This window comes from Eubalaena glacialis, chromosome X (assembly GCF_028564815.1).
Source record: "Eubalaena glacialis isolate mEubGla1 chromosome X, mEubGla1.1.hap2.+ XY, whole genome shotgun sequence".
Lineage (NCBI taxonomy): Eukaryota > Metazoa > Chordata > Mammalia > Artiodactyla > Balaenidae > Eubalaena > Eubalaena glacialis.
In genome coordinates this window covers 134,638,161-134,658,505 of record NC_083736.1, presented here as the reverse complement: position 1 = coordinate 134,658,505, position 20,345 = coordinate 134,638,161, and the positions used below count along the sequence as shown (strand labels likewise).

Here is a 20,345-nt window from a genome sequence, read left to right as displayed (position 1 = left end):
TTTCCCTTTGCCTACTTTTATTTTTTATTTTTTGTACTTTATTTATTTTTATTTATTTATTTTTGGCTGTGTTGGGTCTTCGTTGCTGCGCACGGGCTTTCTCTAGTTGTGGTGAGCGGGGGCTACTCTTCATGGCGGTGTGTGGGCTTCTCACTGCGGTGGCTTCTCTTGTTGCGGAGCACAGGCTCTAGGCATGCGGGCTTCAGTAGTTTTGGCACATGGGCTCAGTAGTTGTGGCTCGCGGGCTCTAGAGCACAGGCTCAGTAGTTGTGGCACACGGGCTTAGTTGCTCTGCGGCATGTGGGATCTTCCCAGACCAGGGCTCGAACCCATGTCCCCTGCATTGGCAGGCGGATTCTTAACCACTGCGCCACCAGGGAAGTCCCCTTTGCCTACTTTTAAGAAATTTATTTTTAGATAATTACAGATTTACATGTAGTTGTAGGAAATACTACAGAAAGAGCCGTTATTCCCTTCACCTAGTTTTCCCCAGTGGTAACATGTTGCAAATTGTACTATAATATCACAAACATTTTTTTTGTCTGTTTTGTAAAAAAACTCATATGTATTTTTAAAAATTTGGTTTTTATTGAGGCAACATTGGCTTATAACATTATATAAGTTTCATGTGTACAACCTTATATTTCTACTTCTGTATACACTACAGGGTGCTCACCACCAAAAATTTAGTTTCCTCCATCACCATATAGTTGATCCCCTTTACCCATTTCACCCCCCCCCCACTCTGGTAATGACTATTCTGTTCTCTGTATCTGTGTGTTTGTTTTGTTTGTCACAACCATTTTATTCAGATTTCCCAGTTTTTACTTGTACTCACCTCTGTGTGCGTGTGTGCTTAGTTGTTTGCAGTTTTATCACATGTGCAGGTTTGTGTATTTGCCATGATAGTCAGGCACAGAACGGTTCCATCATTATAACTACTGTTGTTGGGTGGACTGTTCTCTATATGTCACTTAGATCTTGATGGTTGGTTGTGTTTACTGGTTCTTCTACATCCTTGATGATTTTTTGTCTAGTAGTTCTGTCAATTGCTGTGAGTAGGGTGTTGAATTCCCCAACTGTAGTTGTGGATTTGTATCTCCTCTTAGCTCTCTGTTTCTGCTTCATGTATTTTGAGTCTGATTTTTTGGTGCATACAAATTTAGGATCATTATGTCTTCCTGATAGGTTTATCCTCTTATCATTATGTCCCTTTCTTTTTCTCTAGCACTTTCCTTGCTCTGAAGTTTCCCTTATCCACTATTAATATAGCCACTCCTGCTTATTCTTTTTTTTAATTAATGTTCACATGCACATTTAGACACCAGAACTGGAGAAGCTGTGGTTTCTTAAGGCTAAGTGGCATATCAGTAAACTTTCCTTATTTGTTTTCATTGAACCTCGTTGGACTTTCTTACGCTTTGAATGAATCTTTTGCCCATTCATGATTTTGTAACGTCCTACATACGTTATCTGGAAAACATTAGTGTCCTGAGTTGTGTCGAGCTTTTAAATGATGACACCTTTCCTTATGCAATATTCAAAAGTCATATTTGTTAATATCACCAGTGATCTGATAGGAAAAATCTTTATTGGGAAACTGACAGGCTCATGGTGCCAGTTACACATTTTCCAAAGTTGTGTATATTTTTTTGAAAGCTAAATTTTCTTATTGTCAGCTAATACTGTCGGTTGATTTCCTTGAATTGACAGGCTCATTTAATTCATTTTCCAAAAAAATTTTTGGCAAATGTTCAAATATGAATAGACACAGTTTGCTGTGATTTACTCTTTGAAATAAATTTGTTCTCCCATGAGAAAAGCAGCTAATTCAGCTGAAAACTGAAACAATCACACAAGTGACCTTCCTCAAGTCACCTGTGATGCTTTGGTGTGCAACAGAAATGCTTTAACAGTCCTTCCCATTTCATAACACAGAATGTTAAAAAGTTGATATACTCAAGGTTGAGCGCTAATGAAATATTTTTGCTACTCCCTCCTATTAATTTTATATCGCCTCATAATCAGTTACCATAAATTATTGAGTTAAAACAATTTCCATTCATTCTCTTATTTCCCTGGGTCAGGAGTTTGGGTTCTACTTAGCTGGGTCCTCTGCTCTGTATCTCCTACGAGGCTGCCATGCAGGTGTCAGCTGGGGCTAGAGTCTCATCTGAGGTTTGAGGTTGTGTTAGTTTCCTGTTGCTGCACTAACGAATTACTGGCAACTTGGTGGCTTAAAAAACACACATTTATTATCTTATAATTATTGAGGTCAGAAATCCAAAATGGATCACAGTGAGCTAAAATCCATGTGTCAGCAGGGCTGTTTTTTTTTCTGGAGACTCTACAGAATTAGTAGAGTCTGTAGAGTCTCTTGTTTCCTTGCCTTTTCCAGCTTCTTCAGGATGCCTGTATTCTTTGGCTCATGGCCCTCTCTCTCCATCTTCAGAGCCAGCAGTGTAGGGTAGCATCTTCAGATCTTTCTCTCTCTCACCCCTACTTTTGTCATCACATCTTTACTTTGACTGTGACCCTCCTGCTTCTCTATTTCTCTTTTAAGGACCGTTGTGATTACACCAGACCCACCCAGATAATCCAGGATAGTCTCCCCATCTCAGTGTCCTTGATTTAAAAACATCTGCAAAACCTTTTGCCACATAAGGTAACATATTCACAGGTTCTGGGAATTAGGACATTGACATCTTGGGGGCGACATTTTAATGCTAACACATCTGCCGTCTGGCTCACAAATCTTCATGTCCCTTCCACCTGCAAAATACATTGTCCATTCCAACTTCTTTAAAAGTTTCATCCCATTACATCGTCAACTCAAATTGCAAAATCTCATCGTAATTTCATAAGCAGAAACGTCCCAAATCTCATCATCTAAATTATATAAGTCAGGCATGGGTGAAGCTTTGGCTCTAACACTTCTCCATCTACAAACCTATGGAAGTCAAGAAACAAATTATCTGCTCCCCAAAATACAACGGACAGGCATAAAATAATGGTTATAGGCATTCAATTTACAAAAGTGAGAAAACATCAGGTAAAAAGATTTCAAGCTTTAAGTGGAAAAAAAAAAAAAAAAGAAGAAGACTTCACCAGTCTCAAGAAATTCCCAAATCCAAGTCCTTTAGGTTCCAGGCCTAGGGATGATGCACTGTGTTTCACAGCTCTACGTTCCGAGTTTGCAGCTCTGCCCTCAGAATCAGCCTCCCTTTTTCAGGAAAAATAGCACATGTTTGCAGCTGAGTAGTTATATCAGCCTATTTTCTGCCTGTAGAATTTGGGGCGTCTAACAGCCTTCTTACATTTTTTTCTGTTTCTGTCCCTTTTAATTCCAGGCTGGCAGTGTTCCTGCTGTTGTAAAATTCTCAAGAACTCCATGGGTTTCCCATGTATGTAGTGGTGATCACCCACTGGGAAAGAGGCTCCTCCACAGATCTTTCTTGGATAATGCCATCTATACTTCTGGCTTCTGCTGAGATGGCGAAGGGGATCCATGAATAATCTTATGTTTAATCTGACCTTTTGACCCTTCCAAGGTACTCGTATAATGTTTTCCAGCCACACCATTGACTTTCTCCCCAGAGCCTGCTTTCTTGACAGTGAGTCCCCTAATTTTAGCATTTTTTGGCAATTAGGATAGGTTGAAAATTTTCCAAATCATCAAGTCCTGGTTCCTTCTTGCTCAAGAGTTCTTCCTTCAATCTCTTCCTTTCCTCTTGCATTTTACTATGAGCAGCAAGAAGAAAATAGGCCATACCCCTAACACTTTACTTGAAAATCTCCTCAGATAAAACATCCAAGTTCATTGTTTAGAAGTTCTGCTTTCCACGTAACTACAGGATGCACAATTCAGCCAAGTTTTCTGCCACTACATGGTAAGGATCTTCTTTCCTCTAGCGTCCAATAACATTTTCCTTGGTTCCATCTGAGACCTCACTGGCAAAGCCTTTAACATCCACATTTCTGTCAACAGTCTGTTCATGCTGATTTAGATGTTCCCTAGTATGATATAGGTTTCCTCTACCATGTTCCTGACCTCCTTCTGAATCTTCACTAGCTGTTACTAGTTGTTAACATCCATATTTCTACTAAGTCGGCTCAAGGCAGTCAGGCTTTTTCTATCATGCTTCTCAAAATTCTTCCAGCTTTTGTCTATTACTCGATTCCAAAGTTGCTTCCACAGTTTTAGGTATTTATTTAGGTATTTCCTATTGCTGTTGTAATAAATTACAACAATGTGCTGGCTTAAAACAGCACAAACTGATTATCTTATAGTTCTAGAGGTGAGAAATATGATTTGCGTTTCACTGGGCTACAGTGAAGGTACGGGCAGGGCTGTCTTCCTTTTGGAAGCTGTAGCCTGTTTCCTCGCCTTTGCCTGCAGTTTTGCCTTGTTGGATACCTCCTCCATCTTCAAAGCCAACAGAATAGCAACCTCAGATTTCTCTCTCACTCTCACCCCTGCTTCCATCATCACATCTCCTTCCTTGACTCTCCTGCTGGTCTCGTTCTCTTACTAGTATTCCTGTAATCACACTGGGCCTGCCTAGATGATCCAGACCAGTCTCCCCATCTCAAGGTGCTTAGCTTACATCTGCCAAGTCCCTTTTCCCACATAAGGTGACATATTCACAGGTTGGGATTGTTGGCAGAATTCCATTCTGTGCAGCTATAGAACTCATGGCCACTTGCTTCTTCAAGGTCAGCAAAAGAATGAGAGTCTGCTACCTCTAATGTTAGCTCAGGGAAGGCCTACAGCCCTCTTTTCAAGGGCTCACTTGATTATGTCCAAATCACCCAGAATATTCTGCCTTTTGAGTAATTCAGTCATATGGATTGGGCATCTTAATTGTATCTGCAAAATCCCTTCACCTCTGCCATGTCATAACCTGGTCATGGAAGTAACTCAGTCCCTCCCACACTCAGCAGGCTGGGATTATACATGGTGTGTACACCAGGGGGCGGGAGTCTCGGCAGCTATCTTCGAGTTCTGCCTACCGTGTTCATCTAGGACACTAGTGAAACTGGCCTTCTCTTTCAACTGTTATTGTATAGCGAAGGATCTAATGACTTCTCATAGCGTTTGGTGCTCCTTACTTCCTTGGTTCAGGCAAAGGGCCGGGAGGTTTACTCACCATTGCATTTGTATCACAGTGCAAATGTCAACCCTGTAAAAAGGGCAAAGGACATTTGAGGATGATTATGGAAATAGTTATGACCTGACAGACCCCTGGGGTCCATGGAACACTCTTTGTGAACTACTGACTGAGAAGATGCCCTTACATATTTATGTGGCATCAGTGTGTTTTCATTCGAATCCATGATCTCGTCAGTGTTAATGTGCAGTGAACATGTATTTGTGGAGTTGGGGCGAGCGGGAAGATCATTTTATGTCTTCTGTTGTATTGAGCTATACCTTTACAGTTTCACTTCTCTAGACAGTTGTATAAATTAGTTCAACCTTTTGAGAGGGCAATTTGATAACATCTTTGAGTAGTTCTACTTCAAAGCATTTTCCATCTGGGTACAGTTATGCATGCGTGCAGAGGTACATTTGAAATGGTGTTTGCAGCTTTCTTGTGTTTTGTATCGGCCCAAAATTAAAACACTCTTAAATAACACAGTTGAATACATAAATTCTAAACCATTCATAGTCTGCAGCCATTTCAAAGAATAAGGTAGATCTCTGGAACTGGCATGAGAAAAGCAAGTTACAGAACAGGATATATGTAGTATGAATCGATTTCTATCAAATTTAAGAGTATGTGAACACAGACACGCACGCAGAAAGACACGGACATGCAGAGAGACATATGGGCAGAGAGAGACACAGAAAGAGAGACATGCACAGAGAGACACACAGAGACACACAGAGAGAGATGCGAACAGAGACACGGACACACACAGAGACGGTGAGAGAGACACAGGGAGAGAAAGACAGGGAGACACAGACAGACACGGAGAGAGACATGAAAGAGAGAGAGACACAGAGAGAGGGGCACACACACACAGAGACATGGAGAGAGAGCGAGACAGACACATGCAGATCTGAAAAGATTGAGAGTAGCTACCTGTGGGGATAGATTTGGCTGCCTTTTATATTTTCTTTCTTAGGATTCTACACCATTGGATTCGTTTTTCTACTGAGCATATATTACGTTTATAATAAGCCAGCAGTGTAGCTGGCCCGGGCCCAGGCATCCTGGCTTCACCCCAAGGGCCTCTTCCTCTGTGTGTGTGGCTCTTAGAAGTGTTTGCCCAGGAAGGTGGTGATGACCTGAAGGTGAGTGTAGGGTCAGCTCGTGCACCTGGCCGCAGGGGTGCCGGCACAGGCCTCCTCATCCGTGGAAGATTCGCTCCAGTGATCTAGAAAGCTGAAAAGGGGGCTGGTCTTTAAGAGGTAAGCACAGTGTGATAACAGAAAAGTAGTGACCCAGGCCCTCTAGGAAGTGTGTACGTTGTATCTTCATTTCAAAGAGAAAAAGAGCTGTGCTGTTTGCTCTGTAAAGATATTCTCTCTGGAAGATTTTCGGTGTTGTATGAACCATTGGGATCAGGAAGGAATCGGCTTCATTTGTCTGGAAAACATCCTTGTATGTACCGCCTCCCTTCTAGATGTTCTTACCTACTGCTCTTTTCCCCTAAGGTGAGGTCTACACGATTTGCTCCTTAGTTTTTAAGGTCGATAATAGACATTTGTGCACCCCTGAAGACCAGCCATTTACGTGTCAGACCTTTTTTTTTTCCCTATCAGAAATGACTACGATGCTCAAATCAATCATTAACTATTTTTTGATTGACATTTTCTTTGGAGCTAACTGTAAAATTCACATGAAGGTGTAAGAAATACTCCAGAGAGATCCCATCACACTATACCAGTTCCCCAATGGTAACACCTGAAAAATTATAGTACAATGTCACAACCAGGATATTGATGTTGATATAATCTAGTGATCTTATTCGGATGTTCCGTTTTACTTGTACTCGTGTCTGTGTGTGTGTGTCTTCACGTCTATGCAGTTTTATCACCTGTGTAGGGTCATATATCCACCATGGTAGTCCAGACAGAGAACAGTTCCATGATCACAAGGACCCTCTTGCTGTGCTTTATAAAAACAACTATCTCCCTTCTGCTGTGCCCACCCCCATTTCCTGTCCCTAAGTGCTAATCTTTTCTCCATCTATAGAATTTGGCAATTTAGAAAATGTTATGTAAATGGAATCATGTAGTATGTAATGTTTGAGGATTGGCTTTTTTTCAGTCAGCATAATTCCCTTGAGGTCCATCCAAGGCATTGCATGTATCAATAGTTTGTTGCTTTTCCTTGCTGAATAGTATTCCATGATGTAGATGTACTACAGTTTATTTATGAAGGTCATCTGGGTTGTTTCCAGTTTTGGGCTCTAGGTTTTTGTATGAACATGAGTTTTCATTTCTCTGGGATAAATGCCCAGGTGGGTAATTGCTGGGTTCTATGGTAGTCATAGGGTTAGTTTTTTAAGAATATTGCCAACCTGTGTCCCAGACTAGCTGTACCATTTTATATTCCCACCAGCAATAAATGAGTGGTCCACTTTCTCTGAATCCTTGTCAGCACTTAGTGTTATCACTATTTTTTTTTAGTCATTCTGATTGGTGTGTAGTGATACCTCATTGTGGTTTTAGTTTGCATTTCCCTGATTGCATGTGCTTATTGGCCATTCGTGTAAACCCTTCAGTGAAATGTCTCTTCATGTCTTTTGCCCATTTTAATCGGATTGTTTGATTTTACTGTTCAATTTTGAGAGCTCTTCATATATTCTAGACACTAGTCCTTAGATGGGTATGTGTTTTGCAAATATTTTCTTTTACTCTATAGCTTGTCTTTTCATCTTCTTAATAGAGTCTTTCACAAAAGGAAATTTTAAATTTTGATGACATCTGATTTATCCATTTTTTTCTTTTGTGGATCATGGTTTTATTGTCAAGTCTGTGAACTCGTCATCAAGCCCTGAGTCCTGAAGATTTTTCTCATAGCATTCCTTCTGAAAGTTCTATAGATTTACATTTAATACCCAAAAAAGTCATCAATTTTGAGTTAGGGTTTGTATGAGGTGTGTGAGGATTAGATCAAGGTTCATTATTTTTGCATATAGATGCCTAGTTGCTCCAGCACCTTTTGTTGGAAAGGCTGTCCTTCCTCCATTGAGTTGCTTTTGCACCTTTAACAGAAATATCTTGAGCATATTTGGGCGGGTCTTTCTAGGTAGTTCGTTCTGTTGTACTGCTCTGTGTGTCTACCCTTCTGCCACTGTCTTGATTACTGTAACTATAAAGTAAGCCTTAATACTGGGTAGGCTGATTACCCCCCCCCCCCACTTTATTCTTCTTTCTCAAGGTTGTTTTAGCTATTCTAGGGCCTGTGCTTTTCTATACAAGTTTTAGGATAAGTTTATTTATGTCTAGAGAAACCTGGCTGGGATTTTGATAGGACTTGTGTTAAATACGTAGTTGAATTTGGGGAGAGTTGATGTCTTTAAGGGAGTCTTCAAATCCATGAACACAGTATGTCTCTCCATTTATTTATGTCTTCTTTGATTTCGCTCCTAAGCATATTGTAATTTTCAGCCTGCAGGTCCTGTACATGTTTTTCAAGTGTACAGCTAAGTATTTCATTTTCTTTGGAACAATTTAAAATGGTTATGTGTTTTAATTTTAGATTCCGTATGTTCATTGCTATTATATGATTGATTTTGATATTTGTTGCTCCTATATTGTGAGACCCTGCTGAAGTCACTTAACTGATCCTAGGAATCGTTTTTTGTAGGTTCCTTGGAATTTTCTATGTAGATGATCATGTCATCGGCAAATAGGGATAGGTTTATTTCTTCCTTCCCAATCTGTATGTCTTTTATTTCTCATTGCAATGTTGAACCTCCCCCGCTATGTTAAATAAGAGTGGTGAGAACAATGGCCTTGGCCTGTTCCTGATCTTCAGGAGAGAGTGTTCAGTCTTTCACCATTAAGTCTGACAAGAGCTATGGGTGTTTTCTAGATGCTCTCTATGAAGTTGAAGTACTTCCCTCTATTCCTAATTTGCTGAATTTTTTTCATAAATGGGTATTGGATTTTCCATGTTGATAAGATTACAGGCAGACCTCGTTTTATTGCGCTTCACTTTATTGCACTTTGCAGATATCGCGTTTTTACAAATTGAAGTTTTGTGGTGACCCTGCATTGAGCCAGTCTATCGGTGCCATTTTTCCAACAGCATTTGCTTACTTCGTGTCTCTGTGTCACATGTTGGTAATTCAAAACTATTTGAAACTTTTTCATTATTATTATATTTGCTGTGGTATGTGATTAGTGATCTTTGATGTTCCTGTTGCAAAAAGATTACTACTCCCTGAAGGGCTCAGATTATGGATAGCATTTTTTAGTAATAAAATATTTTTTAATGTACATACATTTTTTTTTGGACATAATGCTGTTGCACTTTAATAGACTACAGTATAGTGTAAACATAATTTTATGTGCACTGGGAAACCCAAAAAAAATCATGTGACTTGCTTTATTAATATTCGCTTTATTGCAGTGGTCTGGAACCATCCCCACAATATCTCCGAGGTATGCCTGTATATGATTTTTTTCTTCTTTAGGCTGCTGATATTGTAGGGCACATTGTTTTTCAAATGTTGATCCAGCCTTGCATAACTAGAACAAGTCCCATTTGTTCATGATGTATAATTCTTTCTATACATTCTGTTTAGTTTGCTAATATTTTGTTGAGGATTTTATATATTAGTTCATGAGAGAGATTGGGCTGTAGTTTTTTTCTTAATACAGTCTTTTTCTGTGTTTATTATCAGGTTAATGCTGGCCTCATAAAATAAGTTGGGAAATATCCCTCCTCTTTATTTTCTGGAAGAGGTTTTATAAAATTGGTGTTAATTCCTCTTTAAATGCTTGGTAAAATTTACCAGTGAAACCATCAAAAAGCCTGGAAATTTCTTTTTGTAGGAGCTTTTAAATTAAAAATTCTGTTTCATTAATGGTTATAGAAATATTCAGATTGTGTTTTCATCTAGGTTGAATTATTTTTTTATTGTGGTAAACATACTAACATAGAATTTACCATTTTAACCATTTTAAATGTACAGTTCATTGGCATTAAGTACATTCCCAGTGTTGTACAACCATCACCACTATCCATTTCCAGAACTTTCTCCTCATCCCAAACAGAAACTCTGTACCCAATAAACAGTAACTCCTCATTTTCCTCTACCCTGAACCCCTGCTAACCTCTGTTCTACTTTCTGTCTCTAAGAATTTTCCCATTCTAGGTACCTCAAATAGGTGGAATCATACAAGATATGTCCTTTTGTGTCTGGCTTATTTCACTTAGCATAATGTTTTCAAAGTTTATCCATGTTGTTGCATGTATCAGAATTTCATTCCTTTATAAGGCTGAGTAGTATTCCATTGTGTGTATATACCATATTTTATCTGTTTATAAGTTGACAGACGTTTGAGTTGTTTCTACCTTTTGTCTGTTGTGAATAGTGCTGTATTGAACATTGTGCAGGTATCCGTTTGAGTCCCTGCTTTCAGTCCTTTTGGGCCTATACCTAGAGGTGGAATCAAAGGATCATATAGTAATTCTACGTTTAAATTTTTGAGTAATCACCAAAGTGTTTTCCACAGCAGCTGCACCATTTTATACATTCCCACCAGCAACATACCAGGGTTCCAATTTCTCCACATCCTCACCAACATTTGTTATTTTTCATTTTTCTTTTGATAATAGCCATCCTAATGAGTGTGAAGTGGTACCTCCTCGTGGATTTGATTTGTATTTCCCTAATGACCAATGACTTTGAGCATTTTTCATGTGCTTATTGACCATTTGTATATCTTCTTTGAAGATATGTCTATTCAAGTTCTTTGCCCATCTTTAAGTCTCATTTTTTTAATTGTTGTAGGAGTCCTTTATATAGTCTGGATTTTAATCTCTTACTGGATATATGATTTATGAATATATTCTCTCATTCTGGCATTGTTTTTTTATTCTCTTGATAGTGTCCTTTGCACAAAAGGCTTTAGTTTTGATGAGGGCCAATTTATCTATTATTCCTTTTGTTGCCTATGCTTTTGGTGTCACATCCAAGAAGTCATTACCAAATCCAATACCATGAAGATTTTCCCCTATGTTTTTTCCTAAGAGTTTTATAGTTTTAACTCTTATGTTTAAGACTTTGATCCATTTTGAATTAATTTTTATATATGGTGTAAGGTAAGGGTCCAACTTCATTCTTTGGCATGTGGATATTCAGTTTCTTGGTACCCTTGTCAAGAACCTATTGACCATAGAGTTATGTCTGGGCTTTCTGTTCTGTTCCATTAGTCTATATGTCTGTTCTTATGCCAGTACCACACTGTTTTGATTACTGTAGCTTTGTAGTAAGTTTTGAAATGAGGAAAGTGAGTTCTTCTTCTTTTTCAAGATTCTTTTATCTATTTGGGGTCTCTTGAGACTCCATATGAATTTTAGGATGGGGTTTTCTAAGTCTGCCCAAAAGACTGTTTTGGACTTTGGTAGAGATTGCACTGAATCTGTAGATCACTTTGGGTAGTATTGTCATCTTAACAATATTAGTCTTACATTACGTGAACACGGGATTGAGTTGAGTTGTGATAGTTTGTGGGTTTTGAGGAATTGGTCCATTTCTTCTAAGTTGTCAAATACATAAAGTTGTTCATAGCGTTTTCTTATTATCCTTTTAATAGTGCAGAATCTATAATGATATCTGCTGTCATTCCTTATATTAGTATTTTGGGGTTTTTTCTTCAATTATATTTGTTAGTAAGGCTAGAGGTGTATCAATTTTACTGACTTTTTCAAAGAACAAGCCGTTTTGTTGATCTATTTTACTTTCCTATTTTCAATTTCATTGATTTCTGCTCTTACATTATTTCCTTCTGTCTGCTTGCTTTGGGTTTGTTTTACTAGTATCTAGCTCTTCATTTTCTAGTATCTTGGGTTAGGAACTTGGATTATTGATTTGAGACCTTTCTTTGTTTCTAATTTAAGCATTTAGTGCTGTAAACTTCCCTCTCAGCATTACTTTAGCTACATCTCCCATATTTTGATATGCTGTATTTTTGTTTTCATTAGGGCTATTTATTCTTAAAATTTCATTTTGAGACTTTCTCATTGACCCTTGTTTTATTTAGAAGTGTGTTGTTTATTTCCAAGTGTTTAGAGATTTTCTTGTTTTCTCTTATTTGTTTTTGGTTTGGTTGTTTCTAGTTTGATTCCATTATAGTCCATTATAGTTACTTACTCTGCTGCGATTGGGTAGTGTCCATTATGCCAGTTACATCCTGTTAGCTGATTGTGTTGTTTAGTTCTTATATATCCTTGCTGGTTTTCATTCTAGTAGTTCTGTCAGTTGCTGATAGTAGAGTATTGATGTCCCCAGCTATACTTGTGGATTTGTTTATTTCTTTTTTCAGCTCTGTGAGTTTTAGCTTCATGTGTTTTGAGACTCTGTTGTTTGGTGCATACACATTTATGATTGTTATGTGTTCTTGGTGGATTGATCCTTTATCATTATGTGACATCCCCCTTTATTGCTAGTGAGAACTGGCAGGTCATGTCTTACTGTGTTTTTAACACTCTTTCCAGAAGATTCAGACTTATAATTCTTTGATCCATAGACAACCCCAAGGCTCTATCCAAAAAAGATAGGTAATGCATTGTAAATTACCTGGGCAGTTTGAGGATTACGTTATTGATCTGTAAAAGTCGTTGAGGTTTTTTTCCCCACAAGCATTGCTGTTTCTATTCTAAGTGCTTACTGTATACAGCACTGTCTATGCCTTTCCCTTCCCTTAAATTTCCTGTCCCTCTGCTACCTCCAATTATAGGAACAGTTATGGGAGTCTTGAAGTTCAAGAAAAACTATTGGAAAACTCATGTGTGGCATGCTACGTAATTGATGTGCAAGAAGTCCACAATTTTAAAGGAATATGGTTGAGCTGAAAGACCTAGCATTAACAGCAGTAACCACACTTATATAAAATACTTTGTTGGTGTTGTAACCACTTTCAGTTTATGAGACACTCCCATACTCTACTGGGAACATAACGTCACTTCATCCCTGGGCAGTATCATCTGTGATTACGGTGCCAGGTTGAGAGTGGTGACAACCAAGGCTTGGAGCTCTCAGGGGTTGTGCTCAAGCTCTGGAACCCCCTGAAGCATGTGGTCATCTCCTGTCGATCTGGGCTCAAGTCCCAGCTCCACTAATCACCAGATCAAATGTGGGATCATGTCCACCTCACCACCCATCCTGTGAAGAAAAACGAGCAGAACTCGTCTCATGTAAACCTTCTTACATCTCTTTGTCATCCTCAAGGTGATTCTTCAGAGGCATTAGAGGGGCCTCAAGGACCAGGACAGGAGTGCTGTACTCATGCTGTGACTTCCCTGAGCCGTGCAGTGGCTGCTGTGTGTTGTTACTAATTGTGCTCCCCCTGCTGTCCCCCTTCCCCCTTTTAGAGAGACGGGACCATGTCACCACCACAACCAGGAGACCGGGAGCGACCAGAGCTCCGGCAAAGCCTGCAGGTAACACGGCTGTTCTGAGGAGGGCACTAAGGAAGACTCCGTGGAGCTCTCTGGGGCCATGTCCAAATGAGCTACCTGTAATTTAACCAACTGACTTTGTCTTTTATGTTTTAGGGCCCCCTGAAGAAAAAGAATTTGACTTGGCCGATGCCTTGGATGATCGAAATGATCAAGATCATGGCCACAGGAAGCCGAGTGCAGGAGGAGGAGGTAAGTCATAACTGGTTGAAGGCACAGGCCAGTGCTGTAGCTCCCTGGTCAGGGTGTAGCTCATTAACTACAACAGCCCGCAGAGCCACTCCTGGCCTGGCAGAGCTGGGGGCACTTCAAGGCCCAGGAGAACCCTACAACAGTGGTTCTCAAGCGTTTTGGTCTCAGGACTCCCCAAATTATTGAGAATCTCTATTGAGATGTGGGTCACATCTATTGATATTTATCATCTTCGAATCTAAAACTGGAAAAAAATTAAAATGAACAACAGTAAACACACACATGTTAGTAACATAAATAGCATATTTTATGAGAAATAACTATGGCAAGATAAAGACAGTTTAGTGAGAAAAGTGGTATCATTGTACATTTTTGCAAATTTCTATAATGCCTATCTTAGTAGGAAAGCTTAGGGGACTTCCCTGGCGGTCCAGTGGTTAAGACTCCGCACTTCCTGGTTGGGGAACTAAGATCCCACATGCTGTGGTGCGGCCAAAAAAAGAAGAGCTAGACTCTCACATCTCCATCTCCTTCTGGGCTCAAGTTGTGATATGTTGTTACAGTTGATGTACATGAAGGAGATCTGGCTTTATAAGAGATACGCCATTGAAAAGGGGAAGAATATTTTAATAGACTTTTCAGATCATTGATTCACATCATTTTTCTTTGGTAAGACACCCAAACTCGACCACTGGTTGTTTCTTATAGGTTAAGTGCAGTGTAGAATGTGAAACCATATCAACGAATTTTCCATAGTTGATTTCATTAAACTCCCCAGGGATTCTCACATACTTTTTAGTGGAACTTTTACCCATTCATGGTTTTGTGCATTACGCATTGGTCATTTGGAAAATATTGATGTTCTTAAGTCTTTTGACCTTCCAAATAATGCCATATTTCATTATGCAGTGCCCCAAATTCACATTTGTTAATATCACCACCATCTCGTTAGAAAAAGTCTTTAAGTATTGGAAAGTTGTTAAGCTCGCAGTGGTAGATATAGATTTTTCAAAATTCTCTTTTTTGTTTGAAATATAATCACTGGCAACAAGTACTGCCAGTGGTTTTCTTTAAAGTGACAGCCCCATTTCATTCATTTTCAAGAAAACATCTGCCAAATCCTCAAGCTGCCATAACCATAGTTAGCCCATCATTCTTTCTTTCTAGTAAAAGTAGTCTTTCATGACAGAAAGCAGCTAATACAAAGCAGAATTGAAACAGTCACACATGTGCTTTTTTGAGTCAACTATAGGACTTTGGAGTGGAACAGAAATGCTGTAAGCGTGCTTCCCATTTCATCACAGAATATTAAAAGATGTGTACTCAATGGTTGAGCTATAATAAAATTAATTTTTCGGTTTCCTTGTATTAGTTTTCTGTTGCCACCATAACAAATGATCACAAGCTGTTTCTTTTGGTGAGGAGTTCAGGAACGGCTCCGCTGAGTTTTTCTCTTCAGAACCTCATACACCTTCAGTCACGGTGTCATCCAGGTCTGGGGTCTCAGCTGAGGTTGGGTTGTCTTCCAAGCTCGTGTGCTCGTTGGCAGAGAACCGTTTCCTTGCAGTTCTAGAACAAGTGGCTGCTGGCTTCTTTAAGACCACCAGGAGATAGTGGGAAGCAACCACATAGCACAGGGAGATCAGCTCTGTGCTTTGTGACCACCTAGAGGGGTGGGATAGGGAGGGTGGGAGGGAGGGAGATGCAAGAGGGAAGAGACATGGGAACATATGTATATGTATAACTGATTCACTTGGTTATAAAGCAGAAACTAACACACCATTGTAAAGCAATTATACTCCAATAAAGATGTTAAAAAAAAAAAAAAGAAAGAAAGACCACCAGGAGAAAAACAGAGACTAGATGGAAGGGGAGAGAAGGGAGGTGGGGGAGGGGGAGGGGGAGTAGAGAAGAGCGGGGAGGGGGAGAGGAAGGCTAAGTCTGTTGCTTCTAGTGTTTGAGCTCAGGAGGGCCTCAACCCTGTTTTAAAGGGCTCGCTTGATTAAGTTCAGGCTCACCCAGGAAAATCTGCCTTTTGATTAATGCCAAGTCAAACTGATGCGGTAACTTAATTACATCTGCAAAGTCCGTTCACCTCGGCATGTAATATAACCTAATCACGGGTTGATAGCCATCCTATGCATGGTTCCACTCGCACCCAGTCATGGGATGCTGGGGTGTGTACACTGGTGGGCGGGAATCTTGGGGGCCCCTTTAGAGTTTTGCCTACGCATTCATCAGGGATCCTCTTAAGTGGCAGTCACTTTCTGGGGATGTTGGACAACATTAAGTAACAAATTTCTTGTCTCTGAGCAATGTGTTTGACATTGAGATGTGTGTTTCGTTTTCTCCAGGTTTTTCAGACAAGGATCTTGAAGACCTATTAGGGGGTGGTGAATACAAACCTGACAAGGGTAAAGGTAGGAGCACCGATTTGTCCAGATGCCTTATTCTCGTTAAAGACAGGATTATACAGCAGCCAGGTTGATTGGAGCTGTTCTTACTCAGACTCTGGGAAATCAAAGGTAGTTAGTTCCTAGACATCCCTGCTTGCAGTTTGGGGTTGACTTGGAATGATACAGAGACTGTGCAGCTCAAGGGGGGGATTTATGAGCCAGTTTGGAAAAGCCACACATTTTCCCTGATGTTCCTTAAGCCAAGGTGCTGCATGGGTTAATGTGTCCATACTAGCAGAAGCTGTTTGCCAAGGCAGCACCAGTTACAGTAACTGAAGGTCAGAGGACTCATTGGGAACAGCTTTCCCAACCTGGGGGGCCTGTCACTCTTGGGATGGGGGGAGCAAAACTCATCATGACAAGAACTTTTTTAAGACACCCGTAACGAGTCAGATATCTTTTAAAATATCTTTTTATTTTGCGATAGTTTGAGTCACAAGAAGTTGTAAAAATAAACAAATTGTTCAGGAAAATTCCTATGTACCCTTCACCCAGCTTCCCCTGATATCTTAACAAAACTATAGTTACATTGTCAAAACCAGGAAGCTGACACTGGTACAATATTGTTATTAAGTCACATACAGACCTTATTCAGATTTCATCCGATTTTGCAGGCACTTGTGTGTGTGTGTGTGTGTGTGTGTGTATACACATGGACACATGCACTCGTGGGTCTGGGTCGATGGAATTGTATCAGATGTGTCAGCCCTTCATAGTCACACCCTCCCCCAAGGCCAGGTAGTTTTAGTTCCCCCGCAAATCACCCAAAGATTTAAACCTTTTATCTTAATATGTTGGCAAGATCTGATCCTAGTATGGAGACAGTGTTAGCCAGATTTGATGTGGCAAAATAAGTTAGGGTTGTAATTTGTGGTTGGTACTTGTGGTTGTAACCTGTTCTGATGGTATGTTGTGATTATAACTTGTAGTTCTGGTGGTAAGTTTTTATGATTGTAACTATTGTGATGGTAACCTGTTGTGATGCTAAATTGTGGGTATAGCATTTTGTGGTGATTCCCTGTTGTGGTTGTGATTTGTGGTTATGAGTGTAACAACAAGTTCTGAGTGTAACATGTCGTGATTGTATCCGGTGTCAGCCTGCTATACTCCCCACAATCTAGGCTGTGGCACTAGCATCTGCTTCTTTCTTGTAGGAATTGTGTGCCTTTCGTATGGGAACAGTGTTGTCTTCTGATCAAAGGATACTGTAGTCAAATCTGTCCTTCAAACCACCTTTCCAAACAGTGTCATTTTGAGTTAAAATCTCCAAAAACCTCTAAATGAAACTCACAGGTGCCAGGAGAACATGGAACATTTAAAGGGCAAACCCAGCAAATTAGCCAATTACTCCCAGGTGACAAACGGTATTTCCAGATGGTGAGAAGAGAGGGGTTTCCTTATTAAAAGTACATGTTTTAACAAGGAAGAAGTGTTAGGAAATTCTTTAATTAAGCTCATATTTGAATTTCTCTTGTAAAGAATAATCAATTGTTAGCGTAAGATATACTCTCTGTCATTATAGGTGTCAGTAAAAGAAAGCAGAGAGTCCCGGCAAAAAATACGAGTGTGAAACTGAAACTCAGGTTATGATAAGCACACGATGAAGTTCTCAGACAGTCTCCTCTATGCAAACGTGCTAATGCCATGTATGAAGATAAAACACCACATTTGAATAAATGATGATCTTCAGCATAAAAACAATCCTAATTAATGCATTTTATAACTGTGGGTTTTAGGCACACAGACTCAATTATAGTTTTGGAGTGTATTTCTGAGATAGTATGTTATCTGTTGTATATTTTTTCTCAAGAAAACATTTCTAATGGCCCTGTAGGTGCCCCACATTTTGTCTGTAGGTAGTAGTGACTGTCTCTCGTCAACAGGTCCCATCAGCCTCCTCCATTCCCTAGCATTTTCACTGACTGAAGAGCTGGAGCCAATCAGTTTCATCTCCTCACTGTCCCCTCTGTGGTCTACACCTTAGTGTATGTAAGCCTCTACTCCCATTCCCCTGGAGTTGCTATTTGGTCCCCAGTCATTTCTTGGTGGTCACAGCCCTCTGTCCCATGTGACCTCTGCAGCATTTTACTTTGATGACCACCTCCTCCTTCACATTCTTTCCTCCTGGGCCCTACCTGGCACTCTCCTACTTTCTTGTTCTCATTCACTTCTTCTTCCTAAACACTGTTGCCTGGTGGGTCTCTTTCCTTGGACGTCCAGTTCGGTGTGTCATTCTCTTCCCCACTGAAAGGGAAGGGTATTAGAAACCAAGATCTGGGTGTTGAGTGTATTCATTAGTGGGATGTTGCTATTTCTAAACCCTTTAAGTGGGCAGAACTAGGAAACAGGAAGTACATGGGTGTATTTTATTAATAAACCGTGTATATATATGTACCTATAATTATTTCTGTATCTATTCATCAGCATCTGTATTAACCTAAACATGAGTTCATACTTAAGCCTTCTGGCAGTAGACTACAGTTGGAGACATATTTTAGTATTCTTTTCTTGCTGATCTTTAACTTCTCTCTCTGGCAATGAGAAACCTACCATCCATCAACTGTTTGCTTACTTGCTCAATTCTGGTATTATACGTGTATAGCACAATCGTAATTGTTAACCCCTACCCCTATGAGACGCAGCTTTACCAACTACAGTCCAGTGTTTGTTTTTCTTCTTTTGTCTTTACCTTACAGTTTCAGTCAAAATACCATTTTTTTAAAGTTACTTGCATAGCTCCTTTATTACCCCTCCATTCAGTGCAGTTCTGACATACATTTATAATGCAGATACATTCATTTGTCACAGTCTACATTCCATCCTGGGATCCCCCACCAACCTGGTTGATGTTTTGCTTGCATACATTAAAGGTCACTCCTTGTGGTATACATTTGTATGGGTTTTTACAAATGCATATAGTCATGTGTCCACCACCCAAGTACCATACAGAACAGTCTGTCACCATAAAAGTTCTTCTGTATACCCCTTTGGTACTCAGCCACTCTCTCTTTCCTCAACCCTAATCCATTCTCTCTTAGTGCAACTACTAATCTGTTTATCATCTCCATAGCTTTTGCCTTTTGCAGAATGTCATATGGTTAGAATCATACAGTATGTAGCCTTTCCAGACTGGCTTCTTTCACTTAGCAATGTGCATTAAAGGTTCCTATATGTTTTTTCATGGCTTGACAACTCATTTCTTTATAATATTATTTCATTGTCTAGATGTACCACAGTTTGTCCATTCACCTATTGAAGGACATCTTGGTTGCATTTAGCTTTTGATGATTATAAATATAGCTGCTATAAATATTTGCGTACAGGTTTTTGTACAGACATAAGTTTTCAATCCACATGGGTAAACACCTAGGTATATAATTTCTGGGTCATATGGTAAATCTATGTTTAGCTTTACAGTAAACTTCCCAGCTGTCTTCTAAAGTGGCTGTACCATTATATTGGGTTGGCCAAAAAGTTCGTTTGAGAAAACCCAACCTCTTACATCTTATGGGAATAGCCGAACGAACTTTTTGGCCAACCCAATACTTTTCCATGAGCAATGAATGAGAGTTCCAGTTGCTCTACATCCTTATCAGCAATTGATATTGTCAGGGTTTTTAAAAAAATTTTTTTTGAAGTATATTTGATTTACAATGTAGTATTAATTTCTGCTGTATAGCAAAGTAACTCAGTTATACATATATATATATATATATACTTTTCCATTATGGTTTATCTCAGGATATTGAATATAGTTCCCCATGCTACAACAGTAGGACCTTGTTGTTTATCCATCCTATATATACTAGTTTGCATCTGCTAATTCCCAACTCCCAATCCTTCCCTCCCCCACCCCCCCCTTGGCAACCAGAAGCCTATTCTCTGTGTCTGTGAGTCTGTTTCGTAGATAAGTTCATTTGTGTCATATTTTAGATTCCACATGTAAGTGTTATCATATGGTATTTTTCTTTCTCTGACTTACTTTGCTTAGTATGATAATCTCTAGGTCCATCCATGTAGCTGCAGATGGCATTATTTCATTCTTTTTTTA

At 39.6% G+C, this 20,345-nt stretch overlaps 1 protein-coding gene across 1 annotated transcript in view; it reads left to right on the top strand.

Moving 5' to 3' along the window:
* Window positions 1-20,345, top strand: part of CD99L2 (CD99 molecule like 2) — a 104,421-nt gene that overhangs the window by 64,423 nt on the left and 19,653 nt on the right. Inside the window, exons 5-7 of the mRNA XM_061178870.1 lie at window positions 13,560-13,628; window positions 13,743-13,838; window positions 16,193-16,258. Of these exons, the coding sequence (XP_061034853.1) occupies window positions 13,560-13,628; window positions 13,743-13,838; window positions 16,193-16,258 (231 nt within the window). The remainder of the gene's footprint in view (window positions 1-13,559; window positions 13,629-13,742; window positions 13,839-16,192; window positions 16,259-20,345) is intronic.